The 20284-nt window shown below is 35.3% G+C and overlaps 1 protein-coding gene across 1 annotated transcript; it reads right to left on the bottom strand.

Annotated features, from left to right (window-relative positions):
- Nucleotides 1-1179: 1179 nt before the first annotated feature.
- On the bottom strand, nucleotides 1180-2381 carry LOC149246446 (xyloglucan endotransglucosylase protein 2-like). Its single transcript, XM_089455692.1, has 4 exons — nucleotides 2195-2381; nucleotides 2008-2108; nucleotides 1723-1916; nucleotides 1180-1582 (listed from the first exon to the last, which is right to left on the bottom strand). The coding sequence occupies exons 1-4, from the start codon at nucleotides 2379-2381 to the stop codon at nucleotides 1180-1182; spliced, it is 885 nt and encodes a 294-aa protein (XP_089311818.1).
- Nucleotides 2382-20284: the final 17903 nt, after the last annotated feature.

The raw sequence follows: 20284 nt of genomic DNA, 5'->3' as shown, positions 1-20284 counted from the left end.
AATTTAATTAAACTTAGTCCAATAATTTTATGTTTTGAAGGGTTTGTTGGCAATAATTTTCAATTATTTTTTTTGAATTTTAATAGTAATCAATTATAATCATAAATTTAATCATTGCGCAAACCAAATACCTTAAGAATTTTTCAAAACCCTAATTCCATATATACATTCACGCAAATCAAATAGCATAAGAATTTTTCAAAACCCTAATTCCATATATTCATTCACCCAAATCAGATAGCTTGAGAACTTTTCAAAACCCTAATTCCATATATACATTCAAGCAAATCAAATACCTTGAGAATTTTTCAAAACCCTAATTCCATATATACATTCACACAAATCAAATACCTTAAAAAAATTCAAAACCCTAATTCCATATATACATTCACCCAAATAAAATAGCTTAAAATTTTTTCAAAACCTAATTCCATATATAGGCAAGTCAAATACCCTAAGAATTTTTCAAAACCCTAATTCCATATATACATTCACCGAAATCAAATAGCTTGAGAATTTTTCAAAACCCTAATTCCACATATACATTCACCCAAATCAAATAGCATGAGAATTTTTCAAAACCCTGATTCCATATATACATTCATGCAAATCAAATACCTTGAAAATTTTTCAAAACCCTAATTCTATATATACATTCAGGCAAATCAAATACCTTGAGAATTTTTCAAAACCCTAATTCTATATATACATTCACGCAAATCAAATAACTTAAAAAATTTTCAAAATCCTAATTCCATATATATATATATTCATGCAAATCAAATACAAAAAATTTCAAAACCCTAATTCCTTATCTACATTCACTCAAATCAAATACCCTAAAATTTTTTTTGAAAACCATAATTCCATTTATACATGGAAGCAAATCAAATACTTCAGAATTTTTCAAAACCCATGTATACATTCACACCCATCAAATAATGGAGCGTAAATACCATGGCATTACATGCAATCAAAAGCTATCTGCCAATGAAATTATAATGCAAAGCTATATACCATGGGAAATTTGAACGTCTGTAACCAAAGTAATGGTATCAAAAAACCAGAAATAGCAAAAATCGCTACTACAAAACATTCATAATTTCTAGTAGTAAAGATGGAACAGGCCACCCATGGCGGCGATTATTATAATTAGTAATAACTCTTAGTAATCGCTCTCTACATATTATCACCATCGCGAACACATTCTGGAGGCATTTTCTTGTTTCTCTGTGCGTCAGTGCAGTAATTGTAGATGGTGTAGTGCTTCCTCACCCATTTCAAGAATCGCCATTGCCGCCTATCCAGGTCTCTGAACTTCACCTGATCCCACGACCGCGACGCCTGCATAGAGCACAACGATTGCGGAGAAGAAGCCTCGCAGGCATCGACATGGAATTCCCTGAATGATGCAATGAAGGGCGCCTTGGTCCAGTCGGTTTTCTCCAGACCCCCTCGAGTGGCCCAGTTTTCCCCATTCCACAGGCTCGAATGGACCTTCATCGCCTGGTTTATTGGGTACTCCAAGCCGAGGTCCTGGCGGTTCTTGAACACGCGGATAGGTACCTGGTCTACAAAAAATCTGCGCACAAAAAACAAACCACACCAAACAATATTCAGCTAAGAGCCAGGTTCTTTCTAAAATTGCATAATACATTTTGCCCTGTTTCTGGTTTAAACAAAAATAATGAGAATGTCACGGGATCGAATCTGGGGGCTTACACAATTTGGTACTTGTTCCAGAGCACAGAGTAGGAATGGTAATCCTTGGTGGGGTCGAACCAGAGATATATGCGATGCTCTCTCTCACCCTTCCCGCCTGTAAACACATTGGTCTGAAGAATATAGGGTTCCCCTGACTTGTTGCCCAAGAATTCGAAGTCTATTTCATCGTGCTCAGCCGTCTGGGAAGAAAGCTATCCGCACCAAAACAAATATAGATACATAAGTAGGCAGAAGCAGATTTAGCCAAACATAAAAGCCCAAATATTATTATCAAGTACTCACATAAAAGGTGGTGACAGTGCCAGCGGAATCACCCTGAACCAGCTTGATCTGCATGCTAAAGTGCCCAAACAAATATTCTCCTTTGGACTCGAACCCAGCACCTGTTAATCTCATCATGTAACTTTGTTATTCCAGAGACTGATAAAGATAAATGACGCAGGAAGAAATAGAATGGGTAATAACTTACCATGCTGTTTGTTGAGAAGAAGATTAATCTGTCGCCCACCATCAAATTGTTTGATGTGGTCCACACCCCAGCTAGCTATGAAATTGTTGTCAAAGGGCAGAGTCACTGGCCTTTTAGAGGTGGCAGCTGTGGCTCCACAAGCGAGTAGGAGAGTGAAAAAGAGACCCAAAAACTGGATGGTCGCCATCAGTTCAGACACTATTGATGATACCCGAAAATGAAGTTATGTTCAGACGATATCGATGGTACCCAAAAATAAAGCTATGTGTAGAGGATGGACTGGTAGAGTGCACACCCCAACACACAACCGGGAAATGTAGGGTGAAGAATGGGGTTTTATAGCAGCAAGAGGGAGAATTAGGCGTGGGTGACAGGTGTGGTTTCTAGTTTCTAAGTTATTTTTCTTAATTGCATTCACATTCACAACATGCATCATGGCCATGAATCCTTCTCCTCTTCATTTATTAAAAACAGATCGCAGTCTCACCTTTCAAGATCTGCTTGTGCAGGGTAGTGGATTACATTCAATAATTAATAACGGTAACCTTTGTGCACCGTAGTGGATGAAATTCAATAATTAATAAACTGTAACGGATCAGTGATCACTAACTATTTGATAGTAGATATAGGCTTAGTCTAATTTATTGAAGAAATCACATTTTTACCATATTTTTCCTTTAGTTTTGATGAAAATTTGGTAATTTTTTTTTAAAGTTAAGTTTAAGTTGTTTAATTTGTAGATAAGTGTCTCGTGGTTTTTCAAAGTGTTGAATCCATTTATATATTCAAAAGGAGTAGTCTAAGGAGGCCTAAGAATTGCCCCTACTGCCAAAAGTGATCCTAATTGGGCAAAAAAAATTCAAAAAATCTTGTAAAGCTAGTGTTTGAATCATGTTTTTGATGGTGGAAATAGATTCAACACCATCAAAAACTTCTAAGGCCCCTAAAATTATGAATTTTGATAGCTTTTGCTTGGATTTACACAAATTCCAACCAATTTTTTTCAAAATATGGCCAGAATTTCCATAGCTTTCAGACCAAAAAAGCATAATTGTTAAACTACCTCTATTCAAAAATGTATTTCAAATAATAGAAAAAACACATTCTAACAAGAAATTTTATCAGGAGATTCCATTCAAAAAGGTTATTTAATCTATAAATTAAAATGAAAAAAGTTATTTAATCTATAAATTAAACTACTCAATAGAAATATATTTTATAGATGATAAATTATAATTGTGTAAATGGGAGAGGATAGTGATAATATTGAGTCAATCACAAAACATTACATGTTGTGTAGTGGTGTTTATTAATTATTAAATTTGAATTAACTTATTTAAGAGAATTTATTATTTATTATAATGCAATTTTAAATAATAATTATATTAATAAATATGGTTGATATATTTTTATTACCCAATGAAATTAAATTATAAGAAGTTTATGAAAACACAACTCATATAGTCTAGGAAGTGCTGCAAAATCATATGTTTCAATTATGAAATATGTGTGGAGGATGAGAACAACCAACCACTTCTTACTAACCATGATAATTATTTATCAATAAGTAATATAATAAAATTATAATCATATTAGTTAAATATAAAAATATAAATATGGATTTATGGGATTTATTATTAAAAAAGGCATCCATTAATCTAGAAAAAATTGACACATATAATTAAAAATTATGACATGTCAAAATTTCATCATCAAATTTCATAAAAACAAAATATACTATAGTCATTCATCTAGTTGTAAACTAATTTCTCATGATTTTTTTTTAATAGTTTTACAACTAACTAGTTATTAACAATGGCAAACAACATTCAATAATTGTTTTCATTATTTTAACAAGAAAATAATAAATCATTAGATATAGTCATTCAAGGCTTGTACTTGCTAACCATGACTTCCCAAGAGGTCACCCATCCCAAATCACCTCTAACTCAAGAGAGCTTAATTGTGGAGCTTTCCCCACAATCAAGCCCACTTAGCTTGCTACCCCATTTGCAAAACCTTAGCAAGTATTCTACCTCATGAACCATTCAAGTAGAGCTCCCTTCACTCTTTTGTATTTAAGTATTGAGGGGTTTTTGTAGTGCATTATATAAAATATCATTTTTTGGTATTCAATTGCATTAAGTAAGTCAAATATCTATGACCATTTCCATGAGAGGTAGTCGTAACTCACTAATTTTACGCTTGAGCCAAACGTGATCTGGGATGGGTGACCTCCCTGGAAGTCATGGTTACCGAGTGCAAGCCCTGAAAGTGGTGATTGACAATATGTGATTCATTTCACTAGTTTCAATCCCGCCTCTTCACCCTTGTGAGCATCACCCAATGCAATGAGTGCGAAGTGGACTATTCAAAAAAATCATGAGAAATTAGTGAGTTACGACTACCTCTCATGGAAATGGTCATAGATGAATGACTTACTTAATGCAGTTGAATCCCAAAAAATGATATCTAATATAATGCACTATAAAAACCCCTCAATACTTAAATACAAAAGAGTGAAGGGAGCTCTACTTGAATGGTTCATGAGGCACACTACTTGCTAAGGTTTTAAAAATGGGGTAGCAAGCTAAGTGGGCTTGATTGTGGGGAAAACTCCACAATTAAGCACACTTGAGCTAGATGTGATATTGGATGGGTGACCTCCCAAGAAGTCATGGTTACCAAGTGCAAGCCCGGAAGTGATGATTGACGCTATGTGATTCATTTCACTAGTTTCAATCCCACTTCTTCACCCCTATGAGTATCACCCGATGCAATGAGTGCTAAGTGGACTATTCACAAAAAAAACATGAGAAATTAGTCAGTTACGACTACTTCTCATGGAAATCATAGTTGAATCCCAAAAACTGATATCTAATATGACACACTGCGAAAACCCCTCAATACTTAAATAATAAATCATATTTAATAATCATAATATAATAAACTAGAAATTGCATCTAAAGGTGCAAAAACACACTGAAGGAATAGAAGATATGGTCGCAATGAGTGCTAAGTCGACTATTCACAAAAAAAATCATGAGAAATTAGTCAGTTATGACTACTTCTCATGGAAACTGTAGTTGAATCCCAAAAACTAATATCTAATATAACGCACTACAAAAGCCCCTCAATACTTAAATAATAAATCATATTTAATAATCATAATATAATAAACTAGCAATTGCCTCTAAAGGTGCAAAGACACACTGAATGAATAGAAGATATGGGAAGAACAGGGAAATTGTGAAGACAAAATAAGCATTTTTTCCAAACTTTTGTGTTCAACACGCCGGTCAATACAACTCAAAGGAAAACTTCAAAGAGCTAAGAAAATAATTGACTAGGTAGAGATTTCTTAAGGGAAGTTGGGGAGGTTGGAGCCACCCTTGACTTTTGAATGCTTACTACAAATCTTACTAGCTTGTCCATGTCCAATACTTCTCTTCTTGACGAAAGAACCAATGAAGCAGAACTTAGGTTAATTCAGGCAGGCATCATTGACATGAAGGTCTTGATGGCTATTTTTTGAAGAATTTTGATTATAGTAATTTCAAGGATGTTTGTGGGGTTTTGTCCAATATCCTGGAACCGAAGGGGACGTCTAGGAATACTTTGATTTTGACATGAATGGACATGCCAATATTGTTAAGTTTTCTATGGCCACATCTATTGGCTTTGACAATATCAAAGTCTCCAATATTGAGCGGATATTGAGCCAACAAACCAAATTGCACAATTAAATTTTCCCACAACTATGTAAAACTATATGATTACAAACCAAACTGTAGAATCAAATTTTCCCACAACTATGTAAAACTATATTTTTCAACTGATTTTCACTTCCAACCAAATTCCTTTATAACAATTATGTAAAACTAAATTTCCCAACCATTTTTTTATATATTTCCATTTTCAACCAAATTCCATAATCAAAATTTATAATAATGATGTAAACCTAGGATTTCCAACCCAATTCGTGTAAACTTACTTTTATCGTCTATGATGAAAATATTAAGAAAGAAAGTGTTAGCACTTCGTAATTCCCCAAGGTTGAGCAGAGGAACCCAAAGGTAACTACAAACCAATTTAAAATTGAATCTAGCCCTTCCAGCTTCAGAGAGGGCTCTCTCTATATGAATCTTCAATCGTAGGTCTTAGGTTAGGTATTAATATCACAGAGGAATAGGATTAACAGTTTGATGGAAGGGAAGAGGGAAAATCCATTGGGCATGGAGTCATATTAAGCTAATGATTTTTAGAGAGAGGATGAAAAAATCAAGAATCGTTAGACAGGAGCAAGGCAGGCAATCCTTCTCATGTTTTTTTATCAAATTTCATTGTAGAGGGGTGATCAAAGGAATAGTGGAATTGAGAACATCTAAAGCATCTAGCTGAGGATGAATTCTAGATATCTAAATGGAAGAAAAACATTAAATGTTCAGTAAGCTATAACAGAACACTTAACAGTGAATTCTGAAATAAATCTTGGCTTAACTAAACATGAAGACATAACAAATCAATAATGATTATAATAAGAGAAAAAATTCACATACATGGGAGAAAACATCACCATAAGAAATTGACACATGAATCCTTGTAAAAATCAACTTAAGCCTTCATCATTCACTGAAACTTGAATGAATATATATAATGCACAATGTCTTCTTTCTCTAACCCTGACCAACCCTTTGTTTAATAAAAAATACATCATATATAGATAAAAAAAAATATTTCTTTCCTTTAGGAACTGAATTCCCTCAAAAATATTCATTTTCTTCCTTCAGCAGTGAATATAGAACTACTCTTTAGAAACTAGGAAACTATTTTGACTAAGAAATTCTTAAACAAATTACATTCAATACATGCATAAAAATGAGTTTCGAACCTCTGAAACACCTCAAGACATTACCATGATCATAAAATTCAATTACATAAAGTTTAGATATGAGTTTCATGGTCAAAGTGTTGACTGTGAGGAAGTGCGGCGCAATCACTATGCTACTCCCTTGAAACGTAGTGACAAAAGCGCAATGAATTAATGATTTGAAAACTTCTGATCATTCCTTGTACTTCTTGATGTGCCAAATAAGGAGAAAACAACTCCCTCATCATCAAACACACACTGGAAAACCCCTGTTTCAATTGTATATTTCCACCTATCAAAATCATCATCTACATCAGAACCGCAACACCTAAGTGTAGCGAATTTTCACCTTCAAAGGTTTGACTAGGTATTGGGGTCTCTGAATGAATAAAATAGCTTGATGATGATGTTGACAGGCTTAACAACCTCCTTGGGCCTCCATTCATAAGAAGCAACACAAAAGCCCTGATTTTCTACTAAAACGTAATACTTTGGACAGTAGCGTAACAATTGTGTTGTGTTACTGTGTCACTTGCTTCCTTTACCCAAAACTTCCAAAAACATAAGGGATATGATTGATATAGGATGATGCACTTCAAATAAAAAGGTAAAAATAAAAAATGGTCTTGAGTACCTGTTCAAACTTAAACCTTAGCTACCTCACCCAACAAGTCCAAATTTCCTCTTTTTTTCTTTCTGGTTTTTTTGCAATGCCTCCTACAACTATTTCTTTGTAGCCCTCAACTCCTTCTTCAAAGTGATATTTTTCATATAAATTTTCTTGAGATGTCTTTGTAAGGGCGGAGTTCTCTTCAGCATATACTTGGCCTCAAACAATGTTGCCTCACATATGTTCAAGTGGTCATGTATATTATGTATGTCCCTTTCATCTTGTTCCCTAATCCTAGTGATTTCATTTTGAGCTTTCTTCAACTGCTTCCTCAGCCTAATGAAAGTGTGATGCCCTTCTCCAACTCAGCCTTATTCTCTTCTTTCACTGACTGTTCTTTTTGTAGCTGCAACTTCTTGACTGAAGACCTAGTTACATAAATTCTTGTTGATGAGATCTCTGGCTTTTGAATGTTCTTTGTTGTTGCATTTTCTTTACCTTTAAACTTAGTGGAAGATGGAGTTGTCTTCATCATTGGTTCTACTTCATCAGTCTTAGGTGTCTTCTCCAAAATTTTCTTCTTTAACTCCTTTTTATCATGTTGTAGCTAAAAAATGACTAAAAGGGTCACTTTCAACTATTCTTATAGTTCTATAATTTCCGTATCCTTTTCATCTGAAAAAACATCCTCTGTTATGGTATATATAACTTCAGTTACTTTTTTGGGTGTTTTCTTAATGGGAAATCTCTTCATAGTAACTCTTGTGAGTGGTTTCTTACGAGCCTCCACCACCTTGGGAGAAAGATGAACTTTTTTACCCTTTTCATGTCTGATGGTCAACTGAAGTTGGTGGCCTTTTTACTAAGCTCTCCACTGTTGATTGAACATCCTTTACCATAGATGAAGGTGTATCCTTTTAACTCCAAGGGCTAGTTGGAAACTCAACTATCAACTTGGATGAATCCAAGAATGCTTGCCATGACTCATTTTTCTTTTTCAGCTCCTCCACTACTAATAATTTGGTCAAAGAGAAATCAAAGAGACTCTGATCTACTTGAGTTTTCTTACCCTGAACCTTATCTTCCATCTTACTAATGCTAATGAATAAGTAAAATAGTAGACTCAAAGGGATTTTTCCTATGAAATGCATCAACAACCTAAAATGATACTGATAAACTCTCCCAATTATTCCTTCACAAGTGAAATATCTCTGGATGACCTTAAGAAGTTTTTTGTTGGGTTCTAGCAGATATTCCCTTGGCACAATATCTCCATATTACTTGTTTTTGTACTTTTTCTTTAATAAATCCATGTGGTTGATTGTGTCTAAAGGCATGCCCTTGAACCATTGTTCTCCTTGTAGAGGGATTTTTGTAGCAGCTGAAATGGTAGCCTCTGACACTGGAAAATTTAATTCTCCAACCTTAGCATCTACCCCAGTGAAGTTCAAAGCAATCTCTTTTGTCGGTTGAACAGTGTAACCCTCTATCTTCTCACAAAATTTGATGCAACTAGTCTCTTCAAAAGAAACCCTAATTCTTGGATCTAAGTTTATCAAAGCAAGATACTGAGGCTCAAACCTGACTATGTCTCCCCCTTTATGCTTATTTCTGGTGTTGTAATGAATCACAACAAAAGATGAATTCTAGGGTTTCTCAATGCAATTACAGTGCTTAACGATTTAATGCAGCAATAGTGTAGCATTTCTGGAATTAGGGTTTTAGATGAAGGCTTATGGAAAACTTTGAATGAAAATCCTTATATTAACAAATTGAGACACCATAACTCAACTCTTTGACCCAAATGCAACAATTTGTTGTTTTTCTCTACAGCGGAATTCTAAATACACAAGCGGAACGCATAAGGGGAATATGTTTCTTGATATTCTAGGGAAACAACAACAAGGTTCTGAGACTTCATATCACTTATTATGAATTTTTAGACTTAGGGATATAGGTGGAAAGTGAAATTTGAATGTTTGACATAGGTAAAACAAAAAAGGTAGTGACTGTGTGAAAGTGTAGCGAATTCTCCATGCACTGCAAGGAAAATGCAGCGAGCTAAGAAGTAAAGATTTTCAAGGTCATCTGGGAATTTTCCTCGATAGATAAGGGTAAATTGAACAACATATAAGATGAATCATTCAAGAAAATGAGGATATGAAACCTGGAAGTGGTGATAGCCTCTTGACTTGTAGAACTGCAACGACCATCCCTGAGCGCAGCAACTCCCATGGAGAATTAGCGCAACAAGTTCCAATTGATGTCTAGAATTCTTTCAGTAGAACAAGGAGTAAATCACCAGTTTCTTGGATTCCAAAACAAGTTTTTGAACTCCCAAGATGACTAAAACCCTCCTTCAAGAACAGTCATTACAATTTGAAGTTTGAATCATGAAAGCGCAGCAAAGGAAGATCTCATACTCATTGTTTTGAAGGGTGATGTCATAACACATGCTTGATTTGACAAAAAAAATAACTGAAATGACACCACTATTTTGTCTCAGCGATGAGAGAATAATGACCCTCTACTATCTTTTACTCATGAATTTGGATTACACATTACCCTAAACTTATTAAACCTAAACCCTTTTAAAACTATTGACAACTTTATTTTATTTGCCACTCAAATTAACACTAAGACTTGATCCATATGAAATCATGGGAAATATTTTACAAATTTACCAAATAATGGAAAAAGTAAGTTTTTGTTTTACTACTATAACATAGGACACTAGCATTGGCTCCAATTGGGATGACATCCTCCATGTGAGGTGCCAAAGAACATCGTAGACCATGTGCCTATCCCTTAGATTTTATTGACTCTTGACCTGACACATAACTGACTCATGAATTATTATGACTTTTTACATTCTGAAAATTGGCAAAGGTTATCAAAATCTTAGGGCCTTCTCCTCGGGATTCAAATTCTGGTGATAGTTTCCCACACCTACAACACTCGAAATTTGGATGGTTATATACAATGAAGTAATCAAAACCAACTGATTTTAGGTAAAATAATGCTTGAGAAACCTACCATTTACAGACCCTCCAACAAGAAATTCTCCTGTCAAATCCTACAGCAAATATGCATTACTCCCATGGAAAGTTGCAATCTTGAATGGTACTTTCCAAAGATTTTCAAATTTTCCATGTTTACCTTTATCTTCATTTTGAGCATCCCACTTTAGAACTAGGTCACCAACTTGAAAATATTCAGCCTTTGTTCTTCGATTAAAAATCTTCTTAATTTTATTATGGATTGCTTGGGTATTGTTATATACTTCCTCTCTTATTTTCTACAATTGAATCATCTGATTTATTCTACTTTTCAAGTCATTTGGCTCTACATCTACTCCCTGCAACAACTTCATTACTGGAATTCCCAAGGAAGAAAGAAAAACATATGTTCCATACACTAGTTGAAAAGGTGACATACCAATTGACTTTTTAGTGTTCACTCTATCAACCCATAGTGCATAGATCAACTTTTTATGCCATGTTTTCTTATTTTCTTGTAGCAACTTATTTATAATGTTCACTAGACGATTATTTTAAGGCTCATCTAAACCAATACCCTGTGGGTAATATGCATTAGAATGACTGAGTACAATATGATATTTATAACAGAATTCAATCATTTTCTTGGACTTGAAATAAGCAACATTATATGTGATTATTCTATAGGGACAACCAAACCTTGAGATTATATTACCTTCCAAAAATTGAATGATTACTAAGTTTGTTGCCTGACATCTGGTGGGTGTTGCTTCTATCCACTTTGTAAAGTAGTATGTGGCTGTCATAATCCATTTATGTTGGGATAAAGATGATGAATGGATTTCCCCAATGAAATCTAGACCCCGCTGCTGAAATGGTGCTTCAATTGTAATTGGTTTCATGGGTAGATGTGAAAGCTTCCTTTTTCCTTTTAAATTTTGACATTCATGGCAGCTTCAAACCCTTTTATAAACATCAGAAAACAAGGTTGGCCAATAAAAACCAGCCCTCAAAATTTTGTTTGTTTTGGATTTTGAAAAATAGTGGCCTCCACAATCCCCTTTATGAAATTATTCCATAACCTTTTTTTGTTTCATCCTCCAGTAAAAAATTCAATAAGATACCTCCTAAGACTTTCGAATACAAAAATTGATTCAAAATATTGAATTTTATAGCCTTTAGTTTCAGAAATCCTGCTTTCGTTTCTATCATTCCTAGAGGAGCCTATAAGTGTTGTAAAACATAAACTATATCAACATACCATTGAGGGGAAAGAAAATTTTTAGATACCTATTGAGAAGGTTCTGAATCATTGTCATCTGACAAACCAACCATAAAATTTATGTTCAATACATTTAGATTTGAATCAGCCATCAATTTTGCAAATCCTTGACCCTTTACCATGTTGGTAGGCTTGATCTCCACATCATACTCAAGAATAGTTTTTATCCATCTACCTCTCCTACCTTCACGATCAAGTTGGGTCATAGTGTCTTTCAAAACAGCATTTGTGACATAAGCAATCATATGTGAATGAAGCACATAAACTCTAAAATATTTCAAGGCCTTAACCAATGCATAATCTTGCTTCTCCATAATATTATACTTAAGAGAAGAATCTCTCAAACCCTTGATAAAGAAATTTATTTGTTGTTCATTACCTTGCTGATTTTTTTGCATTAAGACTATTGCAATGGTGTGTTTTGATGCAAAAGAGAAAATGATAAAGTCTTTAGTATAATTCGGACTAGCTAAAATAGGAGCACTAGCCAAGGCATGTTTTACCTCATCAAACGACTTCCTTGTTTCAATTGTCCACCTGATTTCACTTTCCTTCCCCAGCATGTTGGTCAAGAACCTTATAATTTTTTCTAAGTTAGGAATGAACCTTCTCAAAAGATTAAATCTTCCCAAAATTGACTGAACCTCCTTCTTATTCCTTGGAATGTCAATTTTATGAATTGCAACAACCTTGTTTGGATTAATTTTAATGTCATCCTTTGAGATTATAAGCCTCATTAATTTATCTTCCTCCATTGAAAATTTTGACTTATTTGGATTTAAAGATATGCCAAACCTTCTACACTTTTCAAAAACCTATTTTAGATGTTGCAAATGATGAGAATCAGATTTTGAAAATAAAGTGATATCATCAATGTAAACTACAATGAACTTATCCTTTTCATCAACAATTGTAAAATCCATGGCCCTTTGAAAGGTAGCCCCTGCATTCATCATCCCAAATGGAATTTTGTCATACATAAAGGTTCCCCGGGGTGTGATAAAAGTTGTTTTCTCCTGGTCATCAAGGTCTACCAAAATCTTATTGTAACCTGAGAAGCCATCAAGCATAGACATCCTCTGAGAGCCAACCACCTTTTACAGTATATGGTCCATATTGCGTAAGGGAAAATTATCCTTAAGAGATACTTTGTTGAGGTTTATGAAATCAACAACACGCCTTATTTCACTAGTCTTCTTTATTATAGGGACCAAATTAGAAAGCCATTTTGAAAACATTAAAGGAACAATAATTTTGGCATGAAAAAATTTTCTCACTTTGTTTTCAATAAGAGGAAGAAACAAGGGATTGGTTCTTCTCAACTTCTATTTGAAAGGCTTATGATCCTTCTTTATTGGAATTGTATGTTGGATAATGCTCTTCATATCCCCAAGAAAAAATATCTTAATATCTCCAAGAAAAAATATCTTAATATTCTTTCATAAGACCAAGATATTTGTGTCTACATTCATCTGTCAAATATCTTGAAAGCTCGGCCATTTTAGTGTTGGAAATAATACTGAGAGGGGGGGTGAATCAGTATTATTAAATCAATTATTTTTCATTTCACAATCAAATGTGTATACGCTACTTCAGCTATGGGAAACTGCGTATATACGCTACTGTGTTTAAGGAAACCAACGTATATCAGAAAACTTAAGATTCAGTAATTGTTGATCTTTAATCAGTGCATCAGGACTTCATTACTCATAAGAACAGTAAACAGGAGCAGCAAAACATAACAGATCATCACACACATGGATGCAAAGATATAAGGTGGAAACCCAATGTGGGTGAAAACCACCTGCTGCAATTCGTCTCTATCTTCTTTTAATTAGAAACTTCTTTTTACAATGATTTTGTAATGGTGCAGTCTTATACAAGTACGCAGGCTGCTACCTGTCAAAGGCTACAACCTTCTCTCGTTCTCCAGCTTCTCCTGGAAGGGAGATAAAACCCCCTTAGCTCTTGTACTAGTTGAGGTACTAGTACGTAGGTGCTAACCTACAGAAGGCTACAACCTTCTCTTTTCTTCCAGGGACCACGTTTCATAAATTTTCATACTGGATCCATGAATAACATCAATCAAACATCAATTATATCTACATCAACCAATCTCCTTTGCACCAAACAAACTGAATCAAATAGTCACTTCTCTGAATGTTGTACCCAGAAAATAGTAACAGTAACCAGACACCAATTCTGAACCCAGAACACTGCAGCAATAAACAAAAGTAGCTAAAACATATTTCAAGAGACGTATGCTACTTTAATATGCAGAAACCTGCATGTATACGCTTCTGTATTAAGGCCAAACAGCATATACGCTGTTTTGATTTACTGAACCAGCGTGTATACGTGCCTTTGATGTGTCAAACCTGCGTATAGATCTATAAAAGATAATTCACTCTTTCAAATATTCAGACATTAGTTATACCCAAATTATTAGATCAAGTCATGTGCCAAATATAATAGATCAAAATCACACAAAGATACTACTATTCAAGACTTGAGTTTTGACCCATCAATAGAACTTATCCATCTTCTTGCGCTCAGGTTCCTCCTTGATTCAGATTCAGCTATGCACCATAAACCAATCACCAGTATTCCAGATCTTTCTCTTCATAAGATATTCAATGCTTGAGTCAATACCTTTGCCAAATGATCTCCTCCTTTTTATAGTCTAAGGCCTTACTCAAACCATGGTCGAAAAGCATAGAGAACCAATACTAGGAACCCAATACCTGGGTTCAATACTTCGGATGCAATACCAAGGTCAAAAACCATAGGTCCAAATACCATGGACCCAAAAAGAATCTTTCCCACATGTACGCGCTTTTCCGTGCATGAAAGTGCGTGAATACGTATGCACGACTTTGGATCATCAATCCTGCGGGTATATGTGCTTTGGTTAAGAGGAACCTGTATATATATATTTTTCTTCCATTCTGAGAGCTTGAACTGAGATTTGTCATAGAGTGAGTTTCCATCAAGGACAACACCTGTGCCATAGTGCCAAACCTGTGTCATAATGCCAACAATCTCCCCCTTTGGACTTGATGGCAACCCCAAATCATTCAAAGTCATTCTCCCCCTTTGACATCAAGGGCAAAGGGTTATGCTCCCCCTGAGTACATGCTGAAATATCTGCTCTGCTGTGTTGTCCATGCTCCCCCTGACTGTAGGAAAGGTCTGTAGAAAAATGATCTATAAGAAATACCATGACTCTATACATCATCACCAAAGTCTCAGACATACATACATCTCCCAACCAAGTGGGGATACACCAAAATTTTACACAAGATAAAACAAGAACATTAGATCAATCATCCCAGGCATAGTGGGGATATCAAAGAAGGTCGTTACATGACCTTGATAAGAAAATAAATACATGACATAGAGACGAAATGTCTACAAGCAGACTATGATAGTTATCAACAACTATCATCAACAACATCTGTCAATAATCATTCAGACTAGCAACCATGTTCTCCTTCTGCACCTATTCCCCCTGAAACTAAAACACTGTGATCTTGAACCAAGATCTTCTAGGATGATGCCAACAATGCATTGTTAGAAGAATATATATGCTCCCCTTGAACCTTTTCCAGATGGTCTCTATCAGACCCATATCAGACTCCTTTCATCTTGATCCTGGCCCACTGTTGGTCTTCAAACCAACATATACATGACTGTAACCACATAAACCGACGTATGTTCGCGAATTCTCCTCATTAAACTCGCATACAACCACTTTTCTCTGAAACAAACAAGCTTCAACAGTAAGATGATGCATCAACGACTCCCAGCTTCTGTCTGAGGTATTCAAATGTCTCCCTGGGCAGTGGTTTGGTGAGTATATCAACAACCTGTTCCTTGGAGGGAACATACTCCAATTTGACCTTTTGTTCAAGCACTTGTTCTCGGAGAAAATGATATTTGATAGGTATGTTCTTGGCCTTTGAATGTGTGACTGGATTTTTTGAAATGCTAATTGCACTTGTATTATCACATAAAATAGAGATAGGTGGAGTACAAGTGATTTGAAAATCTTGCAAAATTTGCATCATCCAAAGGAGGTGTGTGCAGCAAGATGCAGCAGCCACATATTCCGCTTCAACTGTAGATAAAGCAATTGAAATTTGCTTCTTGCTGAACCAAGAGACTAATCTGGAACCCATAAAGAATTCACCACCACTAGTGATTTTTCTGTCATCCATGCTTCCTGCCCAATCTGCATCTGTATATGCATGAAGTGTGAGATCTGTATCTCTAGGATACCATAAGCCATAGTTTTGTGTCCCATGAAGATATTTGCAGATTCTTTTAACTGCCTGAAGGTGTGCTTCTTTTGGATTTGTCTGGAATCTTCCAACTATTCCCACTGCATGCATGATGTCTCGTCGGGTACCTGTTAGATAGAGTAGACTACCAATCATGGATCTATAAGTTGGTTGATGTACTGCTGTTGAATCATCATTGGCACTAAGGCTGGATCCTGTTACCATAGGGGTACATAGTGGTTTTGAATCTTCCATGCCATATTTCTTCAAGATCTCATTGAGGTACTTGGTTTGTGACAAAAATATACCGTCTTTATTTTGTTAGATTTGTAAACAAAGAAAATATGTCAGCTCACCAAGCAAGGACATTTCAAACTCTTTCTACATTAGCAAAGAAAAATTTTGACTCATGGCTTCTTCATTACTACCAAAGATGATATCATCAACATACACAACAAGTATTAGCAATTTATCGTTATCAATTTTTACATATAGATTGCTATCTGCTGATCCTTTTGAAAAATCTTGTTGATGGAGGTATTTGTCTAGACGATAATACCAAGCCCTTGGATCTTGTTTAAGACCATAGAGTGCCTTCTTAAGTCTGCATACAAGTTTTGGATCATTTCCAAGAATGAATCCATCTGGTTTCTCAATATACACTTCTTCTTCCAAGTCTCCATTTAAAAAGGTAGATTTCACATCCATTTGAAAAACTTTGAACTTTTGAAAGCTAGAAAGAGCAAGGAACATTCTTATGGCCTCAAGTCTAGCAACTGGTGCAAACGTTTCTTCAAAGTCTATACCTTCTTGTTGAGCATACCCTTTACAAACAAGTCTGGCCTTGTTTCTAATAACTTCTCCATTTTCATTCATCTTGTTTTTGAATATCCACTTTGTCCCTATGACATTCATATGTTTTGGTCTAGGAACCAACTCCTAAGTGTTGTTCTTTTCAATCTGCTCAAGTTATTCATCCATGGCCTTGACCCAGCATTCATCTTTGCATGCTTCTCTCACATTTTGTGGTTCAGTGGAGGAGAGAAATGTTAGATAGCTTGAAGCTTCAGAAATACTTCTTCTTGTTTGTACACCTGCCTCTTTCTACCCCAAAATTTGAGTCTCTGGATGATTCTTTTGGACGTACCTGGATGGGGTCTTTTCTTCCACCCTTATCTGTTCTTCTGGTGCCTCATAGGTTTCTTCTTCTTCTTCATAAGTCTGATTTGATGTTGAAGAATAGTCCTCATCATCTTCGAAATCTTTGGATTTTACCTGCCTTGGAATGTTTCCTTCATCAATCACTACATCAATACTTTCAACAATTTTTCCAATTCTTTTATTGTAGCACTTATATCCTTTGCTATGGGGAGAGTAACCAAGGAGAATGCCTTCATCTTCTCTTGGTTCAAACTTGCCAGGGTTTTCATCAGTCCTTTTGATGTAACATTTTCTTCCAAAAATTTTGAAGTATCTTACCGTAGGAGTCTTACCATACCAAAGTTCATGACGAGTTTGAGTGTTGTTCACCTGGACGTTTGTCTTGTTGAGAATAGTGACGACAACAAATGCAGCTTCACCCCAGAAGGTTGCAGGAGTTCCAAACTCATCAAGCATAGCTCGAGCCATTTGTTGAACTGTTTTTTTCATCCTTTCTACTACTCCATTCTGCTGAGGAGTCCTAGCAGTAGAGAATTCCCTTCTTATTCCATGTTCTTCACAAAAATCGAAAAATTCATTCGAGGTAAATTCCCCACCTCTATCAAACCTGAGGCATTTGATTATGCGATGTGATTCGTTTTCAACCAAGGCTTTGAATTCTTTGAACTTTTTGAAAGCTTCATCCTTATGCTTCATAAGTCCTATCCAACACATCCTGGAAAAGTTGTCAATGAGCAATATAAAGTATTCTTCTCCTCGAGGTGACCTTTTCCTAGATGGACCACATACATCAGTATGGACAAGTTCAAGTGGCCTACTAGCTGATCCTTCCTTCTTAGGGAAATTAGTTCTGGTTTGCTGCCCAAACTGACATGATTTGCATATTGTATTGTCTGGAATTCTGATGTCAGGGAGATCACGAACCGCCTGATATTTGCATGCTTTCTTTATCTGAGAGAAGCTTAGATGCCCCAATATTCTGTGCCATAGCCAGTGTTCATCATTCTTTCTTATATAGCATTGTTGGTGTTCTCCCTTGAGTATGTATAAATTATTTGGTGTTCTTATGCCTTTGATCACTATTTCTCCTATATCAAGCTCACGAACAATACATCTATTTGATCGAAATATTACCTCATTTCCTTGATCACACATTTGACTAGCACTTAATAGATTATGCTTTAAACCATCAACATACATAACATTCCTAGCTTTTACCTTTTCTTTCAAAAGAACAGAACCTTTACCTTTTATGAATGCAGGGATGTCATTTCCAAATGAGACCTTCTTTTCCTTTTCTAAGGCACTATATGATTGAAGTTTTTCTTTATCACCTGTCATATGTTTCGAGCATCCACTGGTTTTCCTTCCCTTCTGCATGTAAGGCTATACCACATCTTTCTGGTTGCAGTTCTTTCTTCCTCCATGTTTTGGGGCTCAATGAAGCTTGCTCCTTCTGAGTTGTTTGCCGAAACCTACTCCTGCATTCATAATCTTTATGACCAAAGTTGTTACAAATAGAACATTCTATTTCATTTTCAAGAGCAGAAAAGTTATTGTAGGTTCTTTTCATGATTCCAGTCACACTCCTTTGATTTCGTGCTTCTCTGGTCATGATGGTATTGTAGGAAACACATTGAGCTGCTTTATGTTCAAATTTATGACAAGAGAAACATTGGCCATTGAAGAAATTCCTGTGATCATCAAACCTTCCATCTAGGCAATTGTAATAGCCATTTGTTCTTGAGGCACATTGAGAATGATTTACCTGCGGTTCGTTGTAGCTTTTGTTCATCCTTGAAGTAGATTTGCCTCGATTTATTTGGTGATCTCTGTTCATTCTTGAAGTAAATTGTCTTCAATTTACCTGATGATCTTCATTGTGCTTTGTTGTTGATTGTCAACCTGTTCACTTCTCCTTGCTGCTTCAAGATAACTTTTGGAGGTAGATGGATTTTGTGCTTGAGATGTTTCTTCAATATACCCAAGACCGGTCTTGATTAGAGGAGAACGCTGCAGTTTGATAATCTCATCTAAAGTTTCAGATCCTTTAGCAAATCTAATATTAAGAGCTTTTGTTTTCTCAATGTCTTTTCTAAGTCCCATAATTTCACATTCTAACTTTTCATTGTGTTTTTCCCTTTCAGCAAGTTGGAATGTCAGAGTATCTATAATCATATTCTTTTCTTCTAAACAAATTTTGAGTTTAGAAATTTCTTCATAAAGACCTTCTTCATCTATAGCATCCAAGAAATCATCATCTCTAAAAGCAATCAAAAGTCTATAATCATTACCTTGTTCATCTTCATCACTATTTGAAAATCCATCACTGTCTTCATGTGTGTAATAGCTCTTCTTACTTACATTCTATTTTCTGTTCCATCTAACTGGTTCCTTACCTTTGTCAAGCTTATCTTTATGAGGACACTTGGTAGCATAGTGACCGACTCTTCCACAAGCAAAACATTTGAAAGGTAGCTTACCTTTGAATCTTCCAGAACCTCATTGAAGGTTCTTGACAAAATTTGATTCTTCCTCTTCTTTTGACATATGTCCTGAGTCATTGTAATCTCCTTTTCCTGAGGCTTTGAATGTGGCTTCTCTCTTGTCTGATGGTCCCCCTTTTCTCATTTCATAAGCAGTTAGGATTCCATGTAGCTGTGACATGGTAATGCTCTGTAGATTCTGTTTTTCTTCTATGGTAGAAACTTTTGATTCAAACTTAGAAGACAAAGATCTTAGAACCTTTTCAACCAAAACAACTTCTTTTATTTCTTCACCCAAGTTTTTCATACAATTAACAATCTCATCTATACCTAGGAAATAGTTAGGCACACTTTCATCATTGTGCATTCTAAGATTTTCATATTGAATTCTAAGAGTTT

The sequence above is a fragment of the Pinus tabuliformis genome, chromosome 7 (genome assembly GCF_031772625.1).
Source record: "Pinus tabuliformis cultivar Carrire ecotype Pingquan chromosome 7, CPIR1, whole genome shotgun sequence".
Classification (NCBI taxonomy): domain Eukaryota; kingdom Viridiplantae; phylum Streptophyta; class Pinopsida; order Pinales; family Pinaceae; genus Pinus; species Pinus tabuliformis.
This window is presented reverse-complemented; position numbering and strand designations above follow the sequence as displayed.

Bases quoted from the DNA above. Each gene is read 5' to 3' on its own strand.
- LOC149246446 (XM_089455692.1), bottom strand. From the start codon at position 2,381: ATGGCGACCATCCAGTTTTTGGGTCTCTTTTTCACTCTCCTACTCGCT. The intron at 2,109-2,194 runs GTAAGTTATTAC...TGAGATTAACAG, and splicing joins TCTTCTCAACAAACAGCATG to GTGCTGGGTTCGAGTCCAAA. The intron at 1,583-1,722 runs GTAAGCCCCCAG...TTTTGTGCGCAG, and splicing joins TGGAACAAGTACCAAATTGT to ATTTTTTGTAGACCAGGTAC.